The 22,656-nt window shown below is 38.9% G+C and overlaps 1 protein-coding gene and 1 long non-coding RNA gene across 2 annotated transcripts in view; one reads left to right on the forward strand and one right to left on the reverse strand.

The window, feature by feature from the left end:
• Positions 1–22,656, reverse strand: part of LOC138739379 (uncharacterized) — a 103,818-nt gene that overhangs the window by 20,441 nt on the left and 60,721 nt on the right. The window lies entirely within an intron of this gene.
• The window catches only part of ddx10 (DEAD (Asp-Glu-Ala-Asp) box polypeptide 10), a 199,686-nt gene that overhangs the window by 11,642 nt on the left and 165,388 nt on the right, over positions 1–22,656 (forward strand). Inside the window, exons 3-6 of the mRNA XM_069891292.1 lie at positions 4,693–4,823; positions 12,929–13,087; positions 15,632–15,752; positions 15,922–16,111. Of these exons, the coding sequence (XP_069747393.1) occupies positions 4,693–4,823; positions 12,929–13,087; positions 15,632–15,752; positions 15,922–16,111 (601 nt within the window). The remainder of the gene's footprint in view (positions 1–4,692; positions 4,824–12,928; positions 13,088–15,631; positions 15,753–15,921; positions 16,112–22,656) is intronic.

The following is a 22,656-nucleotide window of genomic DNA, read 5'->3' on the forward strand; positions in this document are numbered from 1 at the left end:
GTATACGCTTATCTTTGTGAGGTTTTTCAGTTGGTTGTTTTTCCAGACTCTTTTGTGTAGTCTTCCAAAGGCGCTATTTGCCTTGGCGAGTCTGTTGTCTATCTCATTGTCGATCCTTGCATCTGATGAAATGGTGCAGCCGAGATAGGTAAACTGGTTGACCGTTTTGAGTTTTGTGTGCCCGATGGAGATGTGGGGGGGCTGGTAGTCATGGTGGGGAGCTGGCTGATGGAGGACCTCAGTTTTCTTCAGGCTGACTTCCAGGCCAAACATTTTGGCAGTTTCCGCAAAGCAGGACGTCAAGCGCTGTAGAGCTGGCTCTGAATGGGCAACTAAAGCGGCATCATCTGCAAAGAGTAGTTCACGGACAAGTTTCTCTTGTGTCTTGGTGTGAGCTTGCAGGCGCCTCAGATTGAAGAGACTGCCATCCGTGCGGTACCGGATGTAAACAGCGTCTTCATTGTTGGGGTCTTTCATGGCCATGAAAGATATTGAGATAAACAACAAGCAAGAACATACTGGAGCAGATAAGAAAGAAGGTTAGAGAAGACAACAAGCCGTTGGAATATAAGGGACAAAAAATATATTTTTACCTGGACATAAGCTTCAAACTTTTAAAGAAGAGGAAGGAATTCAACACTGCGAAAACAATCTTATGGAAGAAAGGTTATAACTGTATATTAAAACATCCAGCAGTACTCAAAGTATTTATTCCTGGGGAACAGAATAGACTGTTCATGGACCCAAAGAAATCCCAAGAATTTGCTGAATGTTTGCAGAACAGGAGAAGAGGAGGAGTGACAAGAAGGAAGACCAGCAAGAGAATATACAAAAATATGTAATAATATAAAGATAATGTGTATATATATATATAAAGATTTAAAGAAGGATAAGAGAAGGGGAAGAAGGGGGGAAAGAGAGAGAGAGCTTTATTATATGTATAGGAAAATAGTGTTCTCGGGGGGGCTGGGGGTTGGAGGATAACGGTCATTGTGAAATCGGTTGACACGTGAGAAAATACGCAAACCGAATGGAAAGGGGAGTTGTGGTTGCCGTCAAAGGACAAGGGGAAACCCAAGGAGGGGCTTAAAGGGTTATTGCTTGTGGGGATTGTTGGGGTATTTCATGTCATAAGTGCATTGTCATATTGAGATTAAAAAGGAAAACTTAAAAAAACAGTAATGGGTAAAAAAAGGGGGATGGAGGTGGTGAAGAGATGGAAAAGAAATGAAAATAAAGATATAAGATGCCCACGTTGAACTATATGACTATATGCATTAATGGAATATATAACCAAATTTAAGTGTATCCCATTGGAAAAAAATCACATAATTTAAAAGACAAAGTTACAATGTTTGAAAAAACCTGGGAACCATATATGACATAACAGAAAGAGCAGGCCTCGGACCACCACCACCTAAAATGATAAGAAGATAAACACGATCAGATTTAATGTGTATAAGTAGATGACATGTCTTTTTTGTTTGTATTCCTTTTGTATAAAGATGTCTTATTGTATTTTATATGTTCAATATTTACTGTTTTTGGAGGGGGGTGGGAGGGAGGGATGGATGGGGAAAAAAGAGAAAATGTCACGGTGCATATTTAAAGAGATACATCTGTAAATATTTCGGTTGATATGGTTCATAGTGCGATAAATAAAGAATTACCAAAAAAAAGAAACATGCTCTTAAGAAAAACACTTTATTTATTTTCCACAAATTGTATAAGAGCATATTTTAATCTGTATCTCAAATTTTTTAGGTACTGGTTTGTGAATTCTATAAAATATTGAATTTCTGTTACCTGATTGTCTGTGTTGCAGGTGTCACTTGTAATAAGGGAAATGTGGATCTGGACCTTGTCAAATAGGTGTAAAAGGAGAAAAGCTGTACTAAATTTTGTATATTTAAAAAAAAGATTGGCTTTTTTTGAACTGGAGTTCACATCACGTACAACCCTAAGATTCATTTTCTTGCAGGCCAGGCAGAATTTCTAATTATGGTACCCGTACCAGTAATTATAAACTGTATTCAAGAAGGGAGAAATGTAAACAAATTATGCAAATACAGAAAATAATTATTCATTAATAAATAATGAGTAAAGTAGGAGTCCTGAAATGAGCTCTGAATTAGTCTGTTGTTCAGGAGTCTGATGGTTAAAGATAGGAGCTATTCTTGAACCTGAAGGTATGATGAGTCTTGTGGCATTTGTACTTTCCTGATGGCATCAGTGAGAACAGAGTATGTCCTGGGTGGTGTGGATCCTTAATGAATGTTGTTGATCTCTGATGGCAGCATTTCATGTAGATTCTCTCAATGGTGGGAAGAGTTTTGCCTGTGATGTACTGGGCTGAGTCCACTACCTTTTGCAACCGGTCAGCACACTTTCCACTACACACCTGTAAAATCTTGCCAAAGTTTCCGATGACATACCGAACCTCTACAAACTCCTGAGAAAGTAGGTGTAGGGAAAATGTATATTTAAAAAAATAATTTTAATGTTTGAGTGTAGCAAAGTATTCTGGACTGAACAACTATAAACATTGGTGTCCATGTTGTGGAATCACTGTACACATTGTCAAGTTGATGTATACATGGGGAAGTTGATGTACATGCTGTGGAGTCTAGTGCAAGACTGACACCTACAGGCTTGCATGCTGGGCTTGTGTACATCACTGCTTCTGTCACATGGACAGGAAGTGGCATCAGTGATGTCATCAGCCCAGATTAAAAATCTGTGGATGCAGGTCAATTTCCCATGTTTTCCACAGCATGTCTGCCACTTTGGGAGTAGGTTTGCTTGCTGGCACGTGGGTCGCCACAGAGGATAATTTTGATCTGCAATCTTATTGATACAGGAATATTTAAGAACCAAAGTTGATAAATTGTTGAACATTTAATATTGCAAGATGTTATTAACATGCAGATTCTTTAATTGTTTACTTTGATTGGAGGAAATGAATAAATCTTCCATTAAACAGCATATAGAAATGTGACAGATTATGTTGTGTTTTATATTTTATATAGACATGTTTTAAAGGAGATAAATTGTGGCAGTTTTCTTAGCGTAGGTCACATACAAACATTTCAAAACAGATCTCATTTAAAATACTGGAGCTCTGCTCAAGCTAGACAGTCCAGCTCCGAATGCCTTTGCAAAAGCTTTGAAGTGTGCCCAAGGGACTTCACTAATGGACTGTTGTTTTGAAAAGCAACAGATGAAAGAACTCTGAGTATTAGGTCCTGAGCCATAGGCTGTCTGTGTGCAGTTTGCTGTTCTAAGAAGGTCAAGTGGTTTTGCAAGCAGAAGGAGTAAAACAGGCTTTTTCTCTGAGTGAGAGAGAAAGAGAGAATCCAGTTCTTTAGTTCAGCAGCAGCAGGTGGGACTGCAACAGGATAAGCTGGCAAGCTTGTGGAAAAATCCCATTTTGAAGACTGGTTGTGAGTGCTTAGTTTAACCTGGTCAAAGCCTTTGTGGTCCACTCTTGACTGCCTAATGTTTCACTTGAAATAAGAGAGACAAAAAGGAACTCTGTGGTGACCTGAAAGAAATAGATTATCATCTGGAAAATCCTGATGGGGCAAATTTCTTCGGCAAAACAGACTTGGCTGATTGAAAGGAATCTTTTTGTGTCCAGTGAACAACAAATCTCTCTCTGAAAACTAACAAGAACCTTCCAACGTAGAAACATAGAAAATAGGTGTAGGGGTAGGCCATTTGGCCCTTGAAGCCTACACCGCCATTCATTATGATCATGGCTGATCAGTACCCGGTTCCTGCCTTCTCCCCATACCCCCTAATCCCCTTGGTCACAGGGGCCAAATCTAACCTACACTTAAATATTGACAGGGAATTGGGCTCAACTACTTCCTGTGGCAAAGAATTCCACAGATTTACCACTCTCTGAGAGAAGAAATTTTTCCTCATCTCAGTCCTAAAAAACTTCCCCCTTATCCTTAAACTATGGCCCCGAGTTTTGGTTTTTCCCAGCATTGGAAACAACCTTCCTGCATCTAGTCTGTCTAAACCCTTAAGAATTTTATGTTTCTAAAAGATTCCCCCCTCAATCTTCTAAATTCCAGAGAATACAAGCCTAATCTATCCAACCTTTCTTCATATGCGAGCCCCTCCATCCCCGGTATCAGCCTAGTGAACCTTCTCTGCACCCCCTCCAAGGCAAGGATATCCTTCTTGAGTGGTAACCATTTATCTTTCAAACACCAAAGCCTGGATAGCTGGGAGGCTATGCTGGGTGTAGGGGAGGCACAACAGAGGAAAAAAAAACAAAAAATAAATAATTAAAAAAAAACCCCAAAAAAAACCACCAAAGCCTGGTGAAATTCATAAATGTTAAATTCTGTGCACAGTATAAGAATTGCCTGTGACCAGTGAACTTGGAGAAATGGGAAGTGAGATTTGATTGTGAATTAAAGAACTTTTCTAAACTTATTCACACATTGCATATATGTGTGCTTAGAATTAGAAGGGGGTTAAGTTAGGTTAGTTAATAGTGATAAGTTAAAGTGTGGTCCTGTTTTCATGTTTAAGGATAATTAAAAGCAACTTTTGTTTAAGTAACCATTTGTCTTGGTGAATATCTGTTGCTGCTGGGTTTAGGGGTCCTCTGGGCTCATAACAGAAAGCTTAATCTTTTCTGAAAATATGCAAAGGCTGTTTTCTTTCTTGCAGGCTTGATGGAAGCTGAATATCGCCTTCCAACTGAAATTCAGAAACAGACAATTGGTCCTGCTTTACAAGGCAAAGATGTACTTGGTGCTGCAAAAACTGGATCTGGAAAGACGTTGGCATTTCTTATTCCTGTGAGTGACTTGGGTTTGAGGGTACAAAACTGATGGGTTTAGGCCAAGCAAAATGTTCATAAAACACAAACCAATCTCCTGAAGGAACTCTGTGTGGTGGTAGGGTGGGGGGAAGGAATTTAAACCCTTTGGCAAGACTGATTCTGGAGAGAGGAGATAAGGAATTTGAGGAGAGGGTGTGAGGGGTGAGACAAGCTAAAGGGGATTGGTGAACCTGGGTGGAGGAGTTTTGAGATGTAACAGTGATTGATAGGTGGCAAGCAAAAAGCAGAGGTGGGGGAGAAAAAAGGGTGAATGATTAGCTGGAGGAGTGTGGAGAGGGGAAGTGAGGTAAAAGTAGGGGTAGGTGGTGGAGTAATGTCACAAGTAACATTAATGCCACAAAAATTCAAAATGCTAACCAAATTCATTGAGATGATCCAACTGTGTCTCTTAAGTTCAAATTATTGTCAGAGTAATGATGTAACATTATGTACAACCCTAAGATTCTCTTTCTTGCAGGCCAGGCAGAATGTCTAATTACAGTACCAGTAATTGTAAACTGTATTCAAGAAGGGAGAAATGTAAACAAACTGTGCAAATACAGAAAATAATTATTCATTAATAAATAATGAGTAAAGTAAGCGTCCTGAAATGAGCTTTGAATTATTCTGTTGTTCAGAAGACAGATCGTTAAGTGAGAGCAAAGGGCACCAGTGCTAGAATCTGATAACAAGGTATTAATGGGAACTATCAGAGGAGAGCTGAAGGACCAAATGGAAGCAGAAGGAGAGAAAATGTATTGGATACGGGTGGGTGGAACCAGGGAGGGAAGGAGATGAAAATGAATGGAGGGCTGGGAGGCATGTATGGAAAGAATTGAGAGCTGAAGTTGGATTGGAAGAGAGAGGAATACAGGGAAGGTTATCTGAAATTACCTGTAATTGGAAAATTCAATTTTTTTGTATCATGGGGCTGTAGTTCACCCAGGCTGAATATGAGATGATGTTTCTCAAGTTGATCTTGGCATCACCTTTGGCAGTGGAAAAGGCTGAGGATGAACTGAAAGAGGAGTTGAAATGTCAATTGGGATAACTGTGCAGGTGCTCTCTGAATTGGTTGCATAATCTGTGCTTGGCCACACTGATGTAGAGGAGACCACATTGAGACAAAGCTGAAGGAGTGCATGAGGATCTTTGCATCACCTGTTTGGGTTCCTGGGTGGTGGTGAGGGGGGGGGGGGTGGGGTATAAGTGTAAATATTGCACCTCCTCCCATTGCCGGGAAACATGTTTGAGGTCGTGGAGAGGAGAGAGGAAGGGTAGAATGAACAAGGGATTCGCAGGGGGTATTGCCCTTGAGGAAGGGAGAAAGAGGCGGGGAAATGTTGATATGGCTGGTGGTGGAACCTCAATGTAGCTGGCGGAAATAATGAAGGATGATGTGCTGGATGAAGACTTTAGTAGTGTGAAAGATGAGGATTAGGGTAGCTTTATCTCCCATCTCGTCAGGGAGAGAGGGCATTAGAAAAGTGGAACAGCATGAAGCACAAGAACACAAGAGGGCTTCATTGGCCACAGTTGAGAGGAATCAGTATTCTCTGAAAGAGGACTTTTCAGATGTGAAAGGGCTCATCTTAAAAGCAGATGTCGTGGAGGTGTCCCTGGTTTTGTTCTTGTAATGGTATAATTGGTAATGTGGTTTTTGAATTTAATTTGCCATGGCAGTAAACTAGTATTACTTCAGCAGGATTTCATCCTATTGTAACATTTAGTGTAATTGGTAAGTGGATCATTAGAATCATATTAGTTATTGGGCAATTCTTGAATTTTCTGAATGAATGTTCTATTTTACATTTTAAAAAATATTTTTCATAAATATAGTAAAATCTTCAATATCACAATATATTAAACTTTTTCATACAAAAAAAAACAAAAAAAATCCCCACTCCTCCCCTTCCTACAAAATATAAATTCACACACTGTCAGAGCTAACATTTATACTATCCATTAAAAAATATATATTGAGAAGTCACATTTGTAACAGCATCTGTTATTATCATTATTATAGTTGGGCCCCTATATGGTCCAAATATGGCTGCCATAACTTGACAAATGTGTCATATTTGTTTTATTCAATTGTATGTAATTTTCTCCACAGGTATACAACTATTCATTTCTGCAGTCCATTGTGCTATGAGTAAGGGAGAATCGGACTTCCAAGTAATTGCAATACATTTCTTAGCCATTGCTAAAGCTACCCTGAGAAAAGAAATTTGGTATTTAGTTAACTATTATTTATTTCAATAAAATTACCCAGTCCTGCTATCCTTTTTAACACTTCTGCAATATCCTGCCAAAAAGGCCTCACCTTCACACACGACCACATAGCATGTGAAAACGTTCCTGTTTCAAACCCACATCTAAAACACATCTCTGATATTTCAGATTTTGACCTTTGTAGCCTCTGTAAGATATAATTGGTATAGAAAGTTGTACTGAGCCAATCCATATCTTGCATTTATAATTGATGTCATACTATCCAAACACCAATCAGACCAACATCTTTCTGATATTACAACACCTAAGTCCAACTTCCATCTATCTCTTGACCTCTGTAAACCTGGTTTTGCACTTGCGCTCTGGAGAGCATAGTACATTTTTGTTATAAATTTGGTGTATTCCCCAGCCAGATCGTTTGCTCCATTCCAGGTGGAACCAGTCTTTCTCTCAAAAATGATCTTAGCTGGAAAAAACAGAAGAAAGTTCCATTAGCTACTCTGTATTTCTGTTTTAGTTGATCAGGAGCCCCCTCTGCATAGCAACCTTCAATGTGTCTTATTCCTTTGTTAAACCAGGAGTTTAAATTCTGTTACCTATATTCATAGGCAACAACTCATTCTTACATAATGGTGCTCTTAATAATATCCCTGCTTTTTTTCCCAATGTACTCATTGATTTCTTGCCATACTCTAATCCTATGTTTTAATATAGGCTTATTTGTCTTTTTATTAACACTCCATTATAGATAAAATTCTTTGCTGCCCACTCTTTCATTGAGTATAATCCCATTTGAATCCAAGAAGGGGGATTCCTTAAAGAAAGTTGAAAGAAATACTTTCTAAAATCTGGTAACCCAAGTCTTCCTAGTTCATAATCCCACATAAATTTTTCTAGTGAAATTCTTGGCACCTTATTATTCCATAGGAATTGCCCAATACAATTATTTAATAATTTAAATAAATGTTTCAACGAAGAAGTAGGCAGCGATTGGAAAAATCTATTTTAATCTTGGCGTCACTTTCACTTTGACACAGTTAACCCTTCCAATCAAAGTAATCTGCAATCTTTCCATTTAATTTCTACAAATTTTGTAGGTTATTATCAATCATGATTCCTAAGTATTTAATTCCATCTACTTTCCATTTGAATCTACTTCATTTTGATATTTTTCATAATCAAAATTAATCAATGGCATTATCTTGCTTTTATTCATATTAATTTTATAACCTTCCATATTTTTCTAGTGTTGTTTGCAATTTCTCCAGTGACTTAGCTGGATCTGATAATTATAATAGCACATTATCAGCAAATAGGCTGATTTTTATGTTCTTCTTGTCCAACTTTGAATCCTTTAATATCTGGATTTCTCCTTATAATCTCTGCCAGTGGTTCAATCACAAGAATGAAAAGCAGTGGGGACAGGAGCACCCCTGTCTACTCAATCTACTCGGAGGGAAAATCGCTGACATTTGACTATTAGTTATAATTTTAGTTTGTGTTTTATGATAAGCTTTTTATCCAATTTATAAATATTCTACCTATTCCAAGTTTCTCCAGTGTTTTAAATAAGTGGTCAAATGTGTTTTCCGCATCAAGGGAGACTTTTATACAGGAATTCAATTTTGATTTAGTATGTGTATGATATTGAATAGCCTACCCAGACTATTTGAAGAGTGTCTGCCTTTAACAAATCCCATCTGAACTGTATATATAATTTAGGCAAATATTGTCACAGTCTATTAGCTAACGCCTTTGCCAATATCTTATCAGCATTCAAAAGTGAGAAAGATCTCTATAATGAGGTTTTTAATAGGTCCCTTTTTTTCGGCAACACTAATAAAAGCTTATAGTCCAGGAGAGTCTGAGTCTCCACTGTCCGGTTTAGCCCTTCTATTAATTTGTCCATAAAACTCGGGTGGGAACCCATCTTCCCCTGGAGACTTGTTAGCTTGCAGAGTGTTCAGAACTGTTTCAATTTCTTCTCTTGTGAAAGGGGTGCCTAACTCAGTCTGTTCTCCCTCCTCTAATTTTGGAAACTTAATGTTCACTAGGAGCTCATTCATTTCATTAACATCTCCTACTAATTCTGATTTGTATAGTTTTGTATAGTATTGTATAAAAATATCATTAATCTCTTTTTGGTTGTATGTTAAAATATCGACCTGTTTTAATTGCATTTATCATCAATTGCTAGGATGAGACCTTATGTGCTTGTTCTCCTAATGCCTAATATTTTTGCTTAGTTTTTAAAATAATTTTATCTGTTTTATATGTTTGTAATGTGTTACATCTCAATTCATTCTCTAAGAATCTATATTTTTCTTGTAAACCTTTCCTCTGATACTCTTTCTCCAGTTCTGTTCTCTTTCTCCAAACCATTCAATTCTACAATATGTTCTCTGAAGATTTTTTTAATAAGAAATAATTTTCCCTCTCAGATGAGCTTTAAGCATATCCCCTATCAAAAAGCTGTTGTTGGTGGAAGAGAGATTTGTATCACAAAATAGTTCTAGCTGTCTAATAAACTCACAGAAGTCTGTCCTTTTCAACAATGTGGCATTAAGACACCATCTGTACACATTTTACTGTTTTTCCAATAGTCAAGGTTTAAGGGTGAGTGGTCTGTCAGTAACCTTACCAAGTATTCCATTTTACCACTTTTCCTTTTAACTACAGACATTAAAAATAAATAATTCCTTGTATGTGAGTCATGGACCCTCAAGAAGAATCAGTAGTCTCTCTCTGTGGGCTTGAGCTGCCTCTAGATAGCAATCAGATTTAAATCTTTCATAAATGATAGGATCACTTTTGCAGCTTTCGCCCTTGTTACTGTTTTCGCTGATTTATCCAATATTGGATCTAAACAGAAATTAAAATCCCCCCGACCAATATATTTTGTCTACCTTTTGCTGCTTTTAAAAAGATATCCTTCATAAAGTCTTCATCGTCATAATTCGGAGCGTAAATATTTTTAAACTTTCAGGATTCTGCTTAAATTTTACAATGTACCATTACAAACCTTCTAACTCGGTCAATCGATATTGTGACGGAATATAGACATGTTTTTGGGAGATAAATTGGGGCAGGGTTTGTTAGTGTATGTCACATACATAGAAACATAGAAATAGGTGTAGGAGTAGACCATTTGGCCCTTCAAGGCTACACCGCCATTCATTTTGATCATGGCTGATCAATTTTGATCATAGCTGATACAAACACTTTAAAACAGACCTTATTTGAAATACTGGAGCTCTGCTAATGCTAGACATGTCGGGGCCTCAGAGCCTTTGCAAAAGCTTTGGAGAGTGCCCAAGAGACTTCACTAATGGATTGTTGTTTACAAAAAGGCAACGATGAAAAAGCTTGTCAGAACCTCCTTCTGTCTGGAGGGGAACTTGCTGTTCTAAGAGGATCATGTGGTTTTGCAAGCAGAGAGAGTAAAACAGGCTTTCTCTGAGAGACACATACAGAGATCACTTCTACAGTGTTACAGTCAGCAGCAGCAACTGGGATTGGAACAGGACAAGCTGGCAAACTTGTGGAAAACACATTTGGAAGAAGGGTTGTGAGTGCTTAGTTCAGCCTGGTCAAAGCCCTTGTGGTTCATGCAAGAGGAGAGGACTGGCTGTCTAATGTTTCACTTGGAATAAAAGAAACAAAGGCACTCTGTGGTGACCTGAAAGAAAGAGGTTATCATCTGGAGAGCCCTGAGGGGGCAAGTTTCTTCGGCAAGACACTGAAGTGGCTGATGGAAGTAAATGAATAACAAATCTCTCTCTGAAAACCAGCAAGAACCTTCCTGAGTGGTAACCATTTACCTTTCAAACACCTGGTGAAAAGCCTGGTGAACTTTATAAATGTTAAATTCTGTGCACAGTATGAGAATTGCCTGCAACCAGTGAACTTGGAGGAATGACAAGTGAGATTGGACTGTAAATCAAATAACAGAACTTACACACATTAAATACACATGTGCTTAGAATTAGAAAGGGGTTAAGTTAGATTAGTTAAGTCAATAGTAATAAGTTAAAGTGTGATTCTGTTTCATGTTTAAAAATAATTAAAAACAACTTTTGCTTAACCATTTGTCTTGGTGAATGTCTATTGCTGCTATGTTTTGGGGTCCTCTGGGCTCGTAACAATATATCTTCAACTATTACTGGTATATTTTTCTTAATTAAAATTGCTACTTCTCTCGCTTTTGAACAGAAAGATGATGATATTACTTGCCCCCCCCCCCCCAAACCTCCATTATTTAGCATGTTCCAATTTAGTAAGGTGTGTTTCCTATTATTTTTCATCGGCTTGTTTAGCCTGTTAACATTCAGACTAAAAAAACTTTAACGTTCTATCTATTCCAGTTTTTAAATGAATATTGCTCAGCAATCAAACCTTTTTGATAATTCAAGCAATACAGTGATCTTTCCCCTTTTAAAAAAATAAAACCATAGTGCTCCTGCTCTGACGGTGACATAAACAAGAATTCCTGGAAGCCCACGAGAAAAGCCCATGGAATCTTCTGAGAAAGAAGAAGCTCTCACTTTGGCACCATCTTGCAAAACCGCTCCTCCTCTGGCAACATTATCCCCTTAGACTGGAGTCTCCATCCTGCTACTAGTTTTTAAACAAATTCATGCTCTTTCTTGAGCTGTCCATGCATATTTCGATAACATTTAACAGTAAATGCAAGACTTTTCAGAAAAATACATTTTTTATCTGGTTCTATTGTAAAAATTCTTCTTAATCTTCTTGTTTAATATCTTTAATCTTTTCATAATAAAAATTCTTTCACTTCTTCCTTAGTCTTGATAAAATGTTGCTTTAACCCCCTGAGTCACAGGATATATCTGAAAGAATAACTCCTTTCCCTCGTGGATCTCAAGCAGACCATTGTGTTGCTTGGAGTAGTCAAATGCTGCTTCCAAAACCACTTCTTGTTCCCGGTAACTCAAAAGTTTTACCAGAATTGGCTGGGGTTGCTGCTTGTCAGATCTTCTGGGTCCGAGGTCAGATGAGCCCTTTCTATTTGTAGTTTTCTATTGAATTTATTTTTGCCCGACACTTGTTGGACCCAAGTTTCAAAGAAGTTCATCAGGTCTTTCTCTTCAGTCCCTTCCTTCAAACCCATTCCATACATCATTGTGTCTGCTGAAATTCTCCATGTGGTTGATCTTATCTAGCATAGCTTGTTTATCCAAGCCCCACTTCTTTGTGATTTCAACTTCCATTTGGCCCATTCATTCCATTAAATCCTTAATTGCCTCTTGAAATTCAGACATCTCTGACATATCTCTCATTGTAGTTTCAACACCTGTGGAAATGATTGCATAAGGTCTCCATCTCATCCAGGATTATATTCAGGTCTCACTGGCAACAATCAAATAGCTATCAGGGTGTTCTGCCTGTGCTTCACAGATTGTCTGTTAGTGTTAATTTGCTGATCAGACAGGATTATATTGAACAGCAGAACAGGCTGGCAGGGCTCAATTTTGGAATGTTGTGGAATATGAATATGCTTGTATCTTGGTCCTCCTATGTAATTTGTCTAATTACATAATGTAAGCTTTCTATTGTTGTAAAATCCCTGTTATCCAGAATTCAAGCAGCTGTCAAAAAAAAATCAAATGTGCAACACACAATCTCAAGCAACCGGCAAGTTATCCAGCCAATACCAATCCCTATAGGTGCCGGATACTGAGGATTATAAATTTTATACTGTTGTGAATTAAATGTAATAAAATACAAATTCAAATGAATTTGACAATATTTGCACTAGAATGTATATTTGTTTCCGGTTCATTAGTCTGCCTTGTCTTCAATAAGTGCACCTTTGTCATTCTCTAGGTACTGGAATGTCTTTTTCGTTTGCAGTGGACATCAATAGATGGAATGGGTGCTCTTATTATATCCCCCACCAGAGAATTAGCATTACAGACCTTTGAAGTCTTGCGGAAAGTGGGGAAAAACCATGATTTTTCAGCTGGGCTAATAATGGGAGGGAAGGTGAGTATTTAAAAAAAAAAAGCCTTGCTTTGAGACAAAAACTTATCCTAAAGAACATGAGTTTAAATATTAGGGTATGCATAGTGTCTACTTGCTGTAAGTATGTTGGACAATTTGTAATTTTACCTGTAACCTTCATTGTTCAGGTTTTTTCAGTGTTAAACTACAAATGTTAAATTGCTGTGATTACTGTATTTTTGATAGACGACCTGCTATTCAGCCCATCTGCTATCCACACTTCCCTTCACTGTAGATCCATCTGCCACTTGCTCATTCTCTCAACCTATCCAAGTCCCTCTGCTTCCTCAGCACCGCTCCCTCCCCCAGCCCCCAATCTATTATCTGTAAACTAGTCCATAAAGCCATCAATTCTGTCATCTAGTAAATCACAAAAATCTGTAGGTTGAAGCAAAAGCACAAAATGCTGGAGAAGTTCTGCAGGTTTGAAGTTCTCTAGCATTTTGTGTTTTTAGTTTTGTCATTAAATTATTTACATTCAACGTGAAAAGTAATGGAACACTGGGAGCCAGCCAGATAAACCTCCTGTATTCCCACTCTTTGCCTCCGACAAGTCAGCCAATCTTTTATCCATGCTAGTATCTTTCCCGTAATACCATGCACTCCTATCTTATTTGGCAGTCTCTTGTGTTGTGCCTTGTTGAAGGCCTGAATAGCCAAGTAAACAACATCCTCTGACTATCCTTTGTAACAAGCAAGATAGACTTCCTCAAAGAATTCCAACAAATTTGTCAGACAAGTTCTCCCCTGAAACTGTGCTGACTTTGTACTATTTTACCATGCTCTTTCAAATATCCCAAAACCTCATCCTTAAGAATGAGATTTCAGGGTACCCGGAAATGCATTTTGCAGTCCTCTGGTACTATTCCTGACTCTAATAATACTTGTATTGCCAATCCATTGAAAACATCTGTGTGAGTTACTGACCCGAGAAGGAAGCTAATATCATACCTTTGGGAAGAAGATACAGAAGTCTGAAGTCTAGCACCTCTAGGTTCAAGAGCTTTTTCCAATAACTATAAGGCTCTTCAATCTGCTTCTGTCCCCTCTATCCCCCAGCTTACAACTCTAATCATAAATTATTCCAGTACCATAGAGGCTTGCACTATTGAAACACTTTATTTTCTTGCATTAATGTTAAATGTTATTTTATTTTATGTTTATCTTTGTCAATGATCTTTCTGTACATTAAGTTGGAGTTTTTTTTATATAAAGTACCCTGTTTGGCTGCAGCAAGTAATAATTTTGGGGTGGGTGTGTGTATCAAACTTTCGTTTTATTAAATGGAGGATAGGTTAAGTGAGAAAATTACAGACTTTTTTGTCTTGATAAATTGAAGTATAATGTATATGGTATGTGAACTTAAGAACTCTTGAATAGATGCAGTGCTTCAAGAAGGTGATTCACCATCTCTTCATATAGAGCATTGGTTTTCAAGCTGCCCCTCTGAACTGGCATTCCACCTGAAGCAATCCCGATGCCATAGGTGCTCTGTGATTAGCTTCAGGTGGTATGTGAGTGGAAAGAAAGAAGTTTGAAAACCACTGTTTTAATTGTACCAAATTGACTCATTATATGCACGGTTTCATAACTCCAAAGGAAATGGACCAAGGACAATTTATCTCACGCAAAATAATTCAGTAAGAATTGGGTCAAGAGCAGTGGTTCTCAACCTTCCCTTCCCACTCACAAACCACCTTAAGCAATTCCTTACCAATCAGAGAGCACTTATGGGTTTGCTTAAGGTGGAATGTGAGTTCAGGGGGGCAGTTTGGGGAATGACCAATAAATGTTGGTGTTACTCATGATGCCTGCATTCTTCAATATAAAACAAAAAAAACATTATCCTCTCTCACACTTTTTCACGTTAACATTCCTTTAGCGTGTTCTATTCTTGCTGCATGCCCCAGGATCTAGTTTGCTTTTCTTGATGTTACTGCTTGCGCCACTATATCTCAGAACAAGATTTACTTTTTGTAAATGGGCTGGGTTATCTTGCATTTGTCTCTGCGTTAATAGCAATGTTCCAGTCAATGTAAGCTGGGGGATAGAGGGGACAGAAGCAGATTGAAGAGCCTGATAGTTATTGGAAAAAGCTCTTGAACCTAGAGTCAGATTTCCCAGATGACCATTGTAACTTTTTTCATGATTGATCTATCTGTGGTTTACTTGGTAGATCTTTCCAGTTTTGCAAACTATTTTAAGATTCTGATCAAATATTTACTCCTTGATCTTCTACCTTGCTTTCCTTTAACTGTCATGGCCAGGAAGTGACGACCAGAAGAGAAATGTTGGGGTCATTAACTTTTCAATGGGCTTCATGTGGTTTGTATTTATGGTATCTTAAAACTGTAATAATTTGTATGTTTTTTTGCTGAAACTGTGGCATTGTCAATTTTTGGAAAGTTGTTTTGGAAAGCTTTTTTGGGTCATGAGCCAGTCCTATATCCATTTATATTGTTCTCTTTTTATTGTAGACTGTAATTATATAAATCTAATATGTAATACTATTATTACTTGCAATAGAAGTTGGAAGGAGAATCATTGAGGATCTATCAAACTAATATTGTCATTTGTACACCTGGCCGCCTTCTGCAACACATGGATGAGACCACATATTTCCATGTTTCTGATCTTCAGATGCTTGGTAAGTATGTAAGATTTGGTGACATGTTTTATTCTGATAATAACTAGTCTAAATTACAGTTCTAATTTTTAAGTTTGAGCAATTAATGTATTCTGACTTCAGTCAAATTTGCACAATCCTTTGCCTTTGTAAGGATGTCACTTTCTTTCTTTCTTTCTTTCTTTCTTAGTGTTGGATGAAGCTGATCGAATTTTGGATATGGGGTTTTCTGAGACTATGAATGCCATTATTGAAAATCTGCCCAAGAAACGTCAGACTTTGCTTTTTTCGGCAACTCAAACTAAATCTGTGAAGGATTTGGCACGATTGAGTTTGAAAGACCCAGAATACGTTTGGGTGCATGAAAAAGCTAGATTCAGGTAGGCTATTATAAGATGACCTTATATTGTCATTGCACAAGTACAACGAAATTGAGTACACATCCTGATGGTGTACACATACATCAAACAAATAAAATATAAAAACAGCAACACAATCAAACAATACAATATTCATTGGTTGGTGGTGTTCAGTTCACATATGGCTTTAGGGTAAAAATTGTTTTTAAGTCTGTTTGTCTGTGATTTAATGGACCTAAAACGTCTACCAGAGGGCCACAGGTCAAACAGTTGATGAATAGGGTAGTAAGCCGTTTCAGGATTTTGGCTGCTCTAAGGCAGCGAGAGCTGAATAAATCCCTCCAAAGGGGCAGTGCTCAGCTGATAATCTTCTAGGCCATATTGATGACCCTCTGAAAGACTCTCATGCTGCTGGAAAACCATGTAGGAATGCAGTAGGCCAGCACACTCTCAATTGGGCAGTGATAGTGATAGAAGGACACCAGCAGTTACTCCTGCAGTTTGATTTTCCTGAGAATCCTTATTGCATGGAGTCGTCGTTGTGCATTTTTAACTACTGCAATGGTATTAGTAGTCCTGGAGAGATCTTCAGCAAAATGCGTACCCAGAAACCTGAAAGCAGTGACCCTTTCCACACAGTCCAGGTTGATGTATAATGGGTCTGGAACTGTACTGTTCCTTCTGAAGTCTATTATGTTTTATTTTTGAGTTCAAGACGAGATTGTTCTCTGAACATCACGCTGTCAGTCTTTGGACTTTATCCATGTAGGCTGTCTCGTCTCCTCTTTAAAGAAGTCCAATCACAGTTGTCGTCTGCAAACTTGATGATGTTGGTAGAATATGTGGAGGCACAATCGTGGGTATAGAGGGTGGGGCTCAATGCACATCCTTGTGGATAGAGGAGAAGTGAGTGCCAATTTTAACTGTTTAGGAGCAGTTTGTTTGAAAGTCCTTAATTCAGTGACAAATAGATTGGTTCCAAAACTTGCTGAATTAGGATGTTCCCAATCTGCCTGAGATGACTGCGTTAAAAGCAGAGCTGAAGTCTATAAAAATCATCCTCACATAACTCCCCTGGTGTTCAAGGTAGGCCAGTGCAGTATGAAGAACAGTGGCGATGACATCTACTGTAGACCTCTTTGCCTTATAGGCAAACTGATATGGATCAAAGGTGAATGGGAAGCTGACTTTTGTGTTGGAAGGCAATCTCTCTAAGCTTTTCATGATGACTGGTGTAAGTGCTGCTGGACGGTAGTCATTGAGGCCGCTGATGACATTCTTTTTCGGCAGTGGGATGGTTGTGGCAGACTTCAGGGAAGTTGGGTTGATGGATTTAGACAGGTTGAAAATCTTTGTGAAGACCTCAGAGAGTTGGCTTGCACGTTCCTTCATCACCCTTCCTGTCACTCCATCAAGGCTGGCAGCTTTCCTTGCCTGCATTGCCTTCACCTCAAATCAAGCAAAGAGGCTATTAAAATCCTCAGCTAGCATGGTGTCACTACTGACAGTCATACTGTTTGGTGGTTTTGGGATTGGTAAAATGCTGAATGCCCTATCACACCCACCATGGATTGTTATTGACGAAATGATCCTCAGTCTTCCTCTTATAGGCTGCTTGAGCATCCCTGATGCCTCCCTTCAGGTTGGCTCTCGTGGCACAGTATAGTGCTCTATCCCCAGACTTGAAGGTGGTGTTAACGATCCTTGAGAAGAGTTTTGACTTCCTTTGTCACCCAGGGCTTCTGATACATTTGTTGACAATGACATTCTCTACACAGTTCTGTATATAACAGAGTACAGCTGATGTGTACACCTCCAAATCTTGATCTTGAAAAATGTCCCAATTGGTCCTTTTAAAGCAATCTTGCAGCTGCAAGAAAGCTCTTTCTGGCCATATCTTAACAGTATAGTGGGTTGAGCTTTCCTTCTAAGGGGAGAGTATGGATAAGTGATCTGACTGGCCTAGGTGTGATAGTGGTATTGACCTAAAGCCGTTCTTAATGTTTGAATAAGCTTTGGATGAATATAACAAATAGACAAATTTTAACAGATTTTAATAATTATTTTACTTCTTCCTAGTTGGGCATTAAATTTTGGCTTTGTCAGGATGGCATTTAACTAAAGTTTGGCTTTGAACAATATGCCACTTATATCTGGAATAATTGACTGCTTTTTAACATTTATGGTTTTTTTTCTTAAGCTCCAAATTATTTAAAAATCTAATGAAATTACTCTATTAAAAAAAATATTGTTTGCTCTCTTCATGCTGCTCCTTGGATCCTGGAGGTTTGATATATTTTTTTTCCCACTTCATTCATTGAAAATAATGACAGGCTTTGATAAAGCCTGTCATAATCTTCAGGATAAAAGTACAACACTCTAGAGGATTACATACAAATGTTGGAGAAACTTAGCAGGTCACGTAGCATTTACAGGAAGCAAATCTGTATCACCAAAGTCTTCATTAAAATATGAACAAAAAGCAGACAGGCACCTGAATATAAAGGTGGGTGGATGAGGGGAGGGAAGAAGGGGCTGTAGGAGGTGCACAGGTCAACGTGCAAGAAGTCTGGATGAAAAATATGTGTTGGAGGGCTGAAGGGAAAAAAGCTGATAAGTGATGGCAGGGAGGTGGTATCTCTCTGAATGGAGATGGAAGGGGGTAGGAACAAGAGGAAAGGAGACGGGGAATGGGGAAAGAGAGAGAGATGGGAGAGGAGCCAAACAGAAATTGGAGAAGTTGATGTTAATGCCATCTGGCTGGAGAGCGCCTAGATGGGATATTGAGTTTTGTTACTCCAATTTGCAGATAGTCTCAGTCTGGCAGAGCATGAGACCATGGACAGACATGTAATTGTGAGAATAGGATGTGGAATTAAAATGGTTGGCTACTGGGAGGTTCCCCATTATTGAGGCAGAGTGAAGTTGCACAATGAAATGTCTCCCAGTCTATGTCCAGTCTTTCCAATGTAAAGGAGGCCACATTGGGAGCACTGGATGAAATAGATGACCCCTGGAGACCTTACTGTGGTTATATCCCTTTGCTTCCTATTGATGCTGTGTGACCTGCTGAGTTTCACCAACACTTTTGTGTGTTGCACTATAATAACAGAGTATGCAGACTTTCCTGTTTAAAACCACACACTTGAGGACCTGCTTTTAAGTGAGGGGAGTTTTTTTTTACACACAGTGATATGTGCCTGGAATGGACAGCCAAACCAATACTATAGTAGCATTTAAATGCTTCTAGATAGGCTCATGAATATGAAGTGGATTTAGGGATATCTGTATAGTGCAAGCAGTAGAGTTGTTGTATGATTTGGACAACTTGTGCGTAGGCACATGAGCTGTACTGTGCTCTTGTACTCTTTAATAAGCATTGACTTTGCTTATTGAATTATGCATTGGTGAGAGTATGCACATACTTTTTCCTTTTGAAATTGAACAAGGACTGGTGCATTGTACTGCCCTACAAATGGGAAGTATAAATAATCTACATTTCCTCCGTGAAGGAAAAATATTCGTGTTCCATAAAATGCAAATCAAAGGAAATATGTATACATCTCAAACAATATCAATATTCAGGGTTTTTTTTAACCCCTTACTAGTATTCATAAGCAAGGAATCTTGGATCAATGGATGATAATATGTTATTATTTGTAGTCGGTCTTGCTTTCATATGAATTTCTCCGTTACAGTGCAGGATTCTGCATCATTTCATTGTTGGTGAAAGTTCACCTGAATACTTCTGTTATTTTATTTACTTGTAGACAGTGTCCATTAAAATACATGGTAGTTAGTTGCAGCATTCCACTTAAGGAAGGGTATTTTTCTTCCTCTTGCTCCTCCTCCAAACTTCCCATTCTCTACTCATTATAAACATTGAACAATATTTTTATAATGACAGCTCTTCATTATCATGATGTTGTCATTTAGTGTGGCTTTTTCCTTGCAGATTGAAGACTAGATTTTCAGAAAACCTAATGCTATTATTATCAAATTTTAGTTGATGAAGAAAGTGAAGAACCTGTGGATTTTAGATTCAAATCTTGTGTGAGTTGCTGTACTTGAATGAATACTATGACAGACTATATAGATATGTTTTTCGGAGATAAATTGGGAAAGGTTTGTTAGAGTAGGTCACATACAAACACTTTAAAACAGATCTTATTTGAAATACTGGAGCTCTGCTAATGCTTGACATATCAGCCCCACAGCCTTTGCAAGAGCTTTGGAAAGTCCCCAAGAGACTTCACTAATGAATTGTTGTTTACAAAGAGGTGACAGATAAAAGAGCTTGTCGGAGTCGCAGATTGTCTGGAGCTGTTTTAAGAGGGTCATGTGGTTTTGCAAGCAGAGAGAGTAAAACAGGCTTTGTGAGAGAGAGAGAGAGAGACACACACACACATCATTTCTACAGTTATAGCCAGCAACAGCAGCTGGGACTGGAATAGGATAAGCTGGCAAGCTTGTGGAAAGCCCCATTTGGAATACGGGTTCTGAGTTCATGCTTCAGCCTGGTCAAAGCCCTTGTGGTTCATGCAAGAGGAGAGGACTGGCTGTCTAATGTTTCACTTGGAATAAGAGAAACAAAAGGAATTCTGTGGTGATCTGAAAGAAAGATGTTATCATCTGGAGAACCCTGAAGGGGCAAGTTTCATCAGCTAGACACTTAAGTGGCTGATGGAAGTAAATTAGTTGTGGATGTCCTGGAACAACAAATCTCTCTCTGAAAACTGACAAGAACTTTTCCGAGCGATAACCATTTACCTTTCAAGCACCAAAGTCTGGTGAACTTTATAAATATTAAATTCTGTGCACAGTATAAGAATTGCCTGCAACCAGTAAATTTTCTGAACGTACACACACATTACTTACACATGCGCTTAGAATTAAAAGGGGGTTAAGTTAGGTTAGTTAAGTCGATAGTGATAAGTTAAAGTGTGATTCTATTTTCATGTTTAAAGATAATTAAAAGCAACTTTTGGTTAAGTAACCATTTGGTGTTGGTGAATATCTATGGCTGCAGGGTTTTGCGGTCCTCTGGGCTTGTAACAATACTCAATATTTAGCATTGCTGAGCTGAGTTTTGCAGCTACTAGGCATTGCTTTTGTATGTCAGATTTCATGCAAACTGTGTGGAGTACATGCTGTGAATGAGGAGAATAAATGTGTGAGAGGCTCAGGATAGGAGTGGGATTAGAGGCTTTGGCTCCAGTGAGGTAAGACCAGGTAAGATCTTTATATTTAAATTAGGAAGAGTTAATGAAGACAGCAGCTAGGCAGTGGAATGCACTAATTGCAGAATGTGGGAAATCTGGGACAGCACAATTGTCCATGATGACTACACCTGCAAGAGGTACATCCAGTTGCAGTTCCTGGGAGACTGAGTTAGGGAGCTGGATGAACTCTGGATCATTCGGGAAGCAGAGGCAGTGATAGAGAGGAGCCTCTGGGAGATAGTCGCCCCCAAAAGGTAACTGGGTGAGTGTTAGGAGAGGGAAGAGGAATAAGCAGACTGTGCAGAGCACCCCTGTGGCCATTCCCCTCAACAATGTATACTGTTTTGAATTCTTTTGGGGCGGGCACAATCTACAAGAGACAAGTTGTGGTGGTCACTTCTCTGACGCAGAGGGTGGCTCCTCAGCTCAGTGGGGGGGGGGGGGAAAGAAGAGGAGAGCTAAGGTGATTGAGGACTTCTTGGTTAGATGAGCAGATAGGAGATTCTGTGAACAAGATTGAGACTCCCAGATGGTACGTTGCCTCCCAGGTGCCAGGGTCAGGGACATCTCTGGTCAAGTTCACAGCATTCTGAAGGGGGAGGGTGAGCAGCCTAATGTTGTGGTCCACGTGGGGACCAATGACATAGATATGTGTAGTGATGAGATCCTGAAGATGGAATGTAGGGAGTTATGAAAGAAGTTAAAAAGTAAGACCTCAGGGGATTGTTGCCTGTGCCATGTGCCAGAGAGGGTAGGAATAAGAAATTGTGGCAGATGAATGTGTAGCTGAAGAGTTGGGGCAGGGGGATCATTTGTGGATCATTGGGATCTCTTCTGGGGAAGGTCCAACCTGTACAAAAAGCACAGGCCTGCTCCTGAACTGGAATGGGACCAATATCCTGGTGGCCAGGTTTGCTGGAGCAGTTGGGGAGGGTTTAAACTAATTTGGCAGGGGGGTGGGCACCAGAATGTGAGTGCAAAGAATAGGGCAGAAGATCAAAAGTGTGATGCTAATTGTTCTGTGTTTGTAAGGAAGGACAGGCAGGGGACAAAACATAAATGTAACCAGTTAGGTTTGAAATGTCAATTTCAACACTAGGAGTATTAAAAATAAAACAAATAAAAGCATGGATCGGTACGTGGAACTACAGTGTTGTGGCCGATACAGACACTTGACTAGAGAATGGGCATGATTGGCTGATGCAGGTACCGGGGTTTGGGTGTTTTAAAAGGATGTAAGAGAGAGGGAGTTGGGGAGGGGAATAACATTACTGGTTAGGGATAGTATCATGGCTATAGAAAGGGAGGAGGAGATAAAATTATTGTCCACTGAGTTGGTGTGGG

The sequence above is a fragment of the Narcine bancroftii genome, chromosome 7, assembly GCF_036971445.1.
Source record: "Narcine bancroftii isolate sNarBan1 chromosome 7, sNarBan1.hap1, whole genome shotgun sequence".
NCBI classification, from domain to species: domain Eukaryota; kingdom Metazoa; phylum Chordata; class Chondrichthyes; order Torpediniformes; family Narcinidae; genus Narcine; species Narcine bancroftii.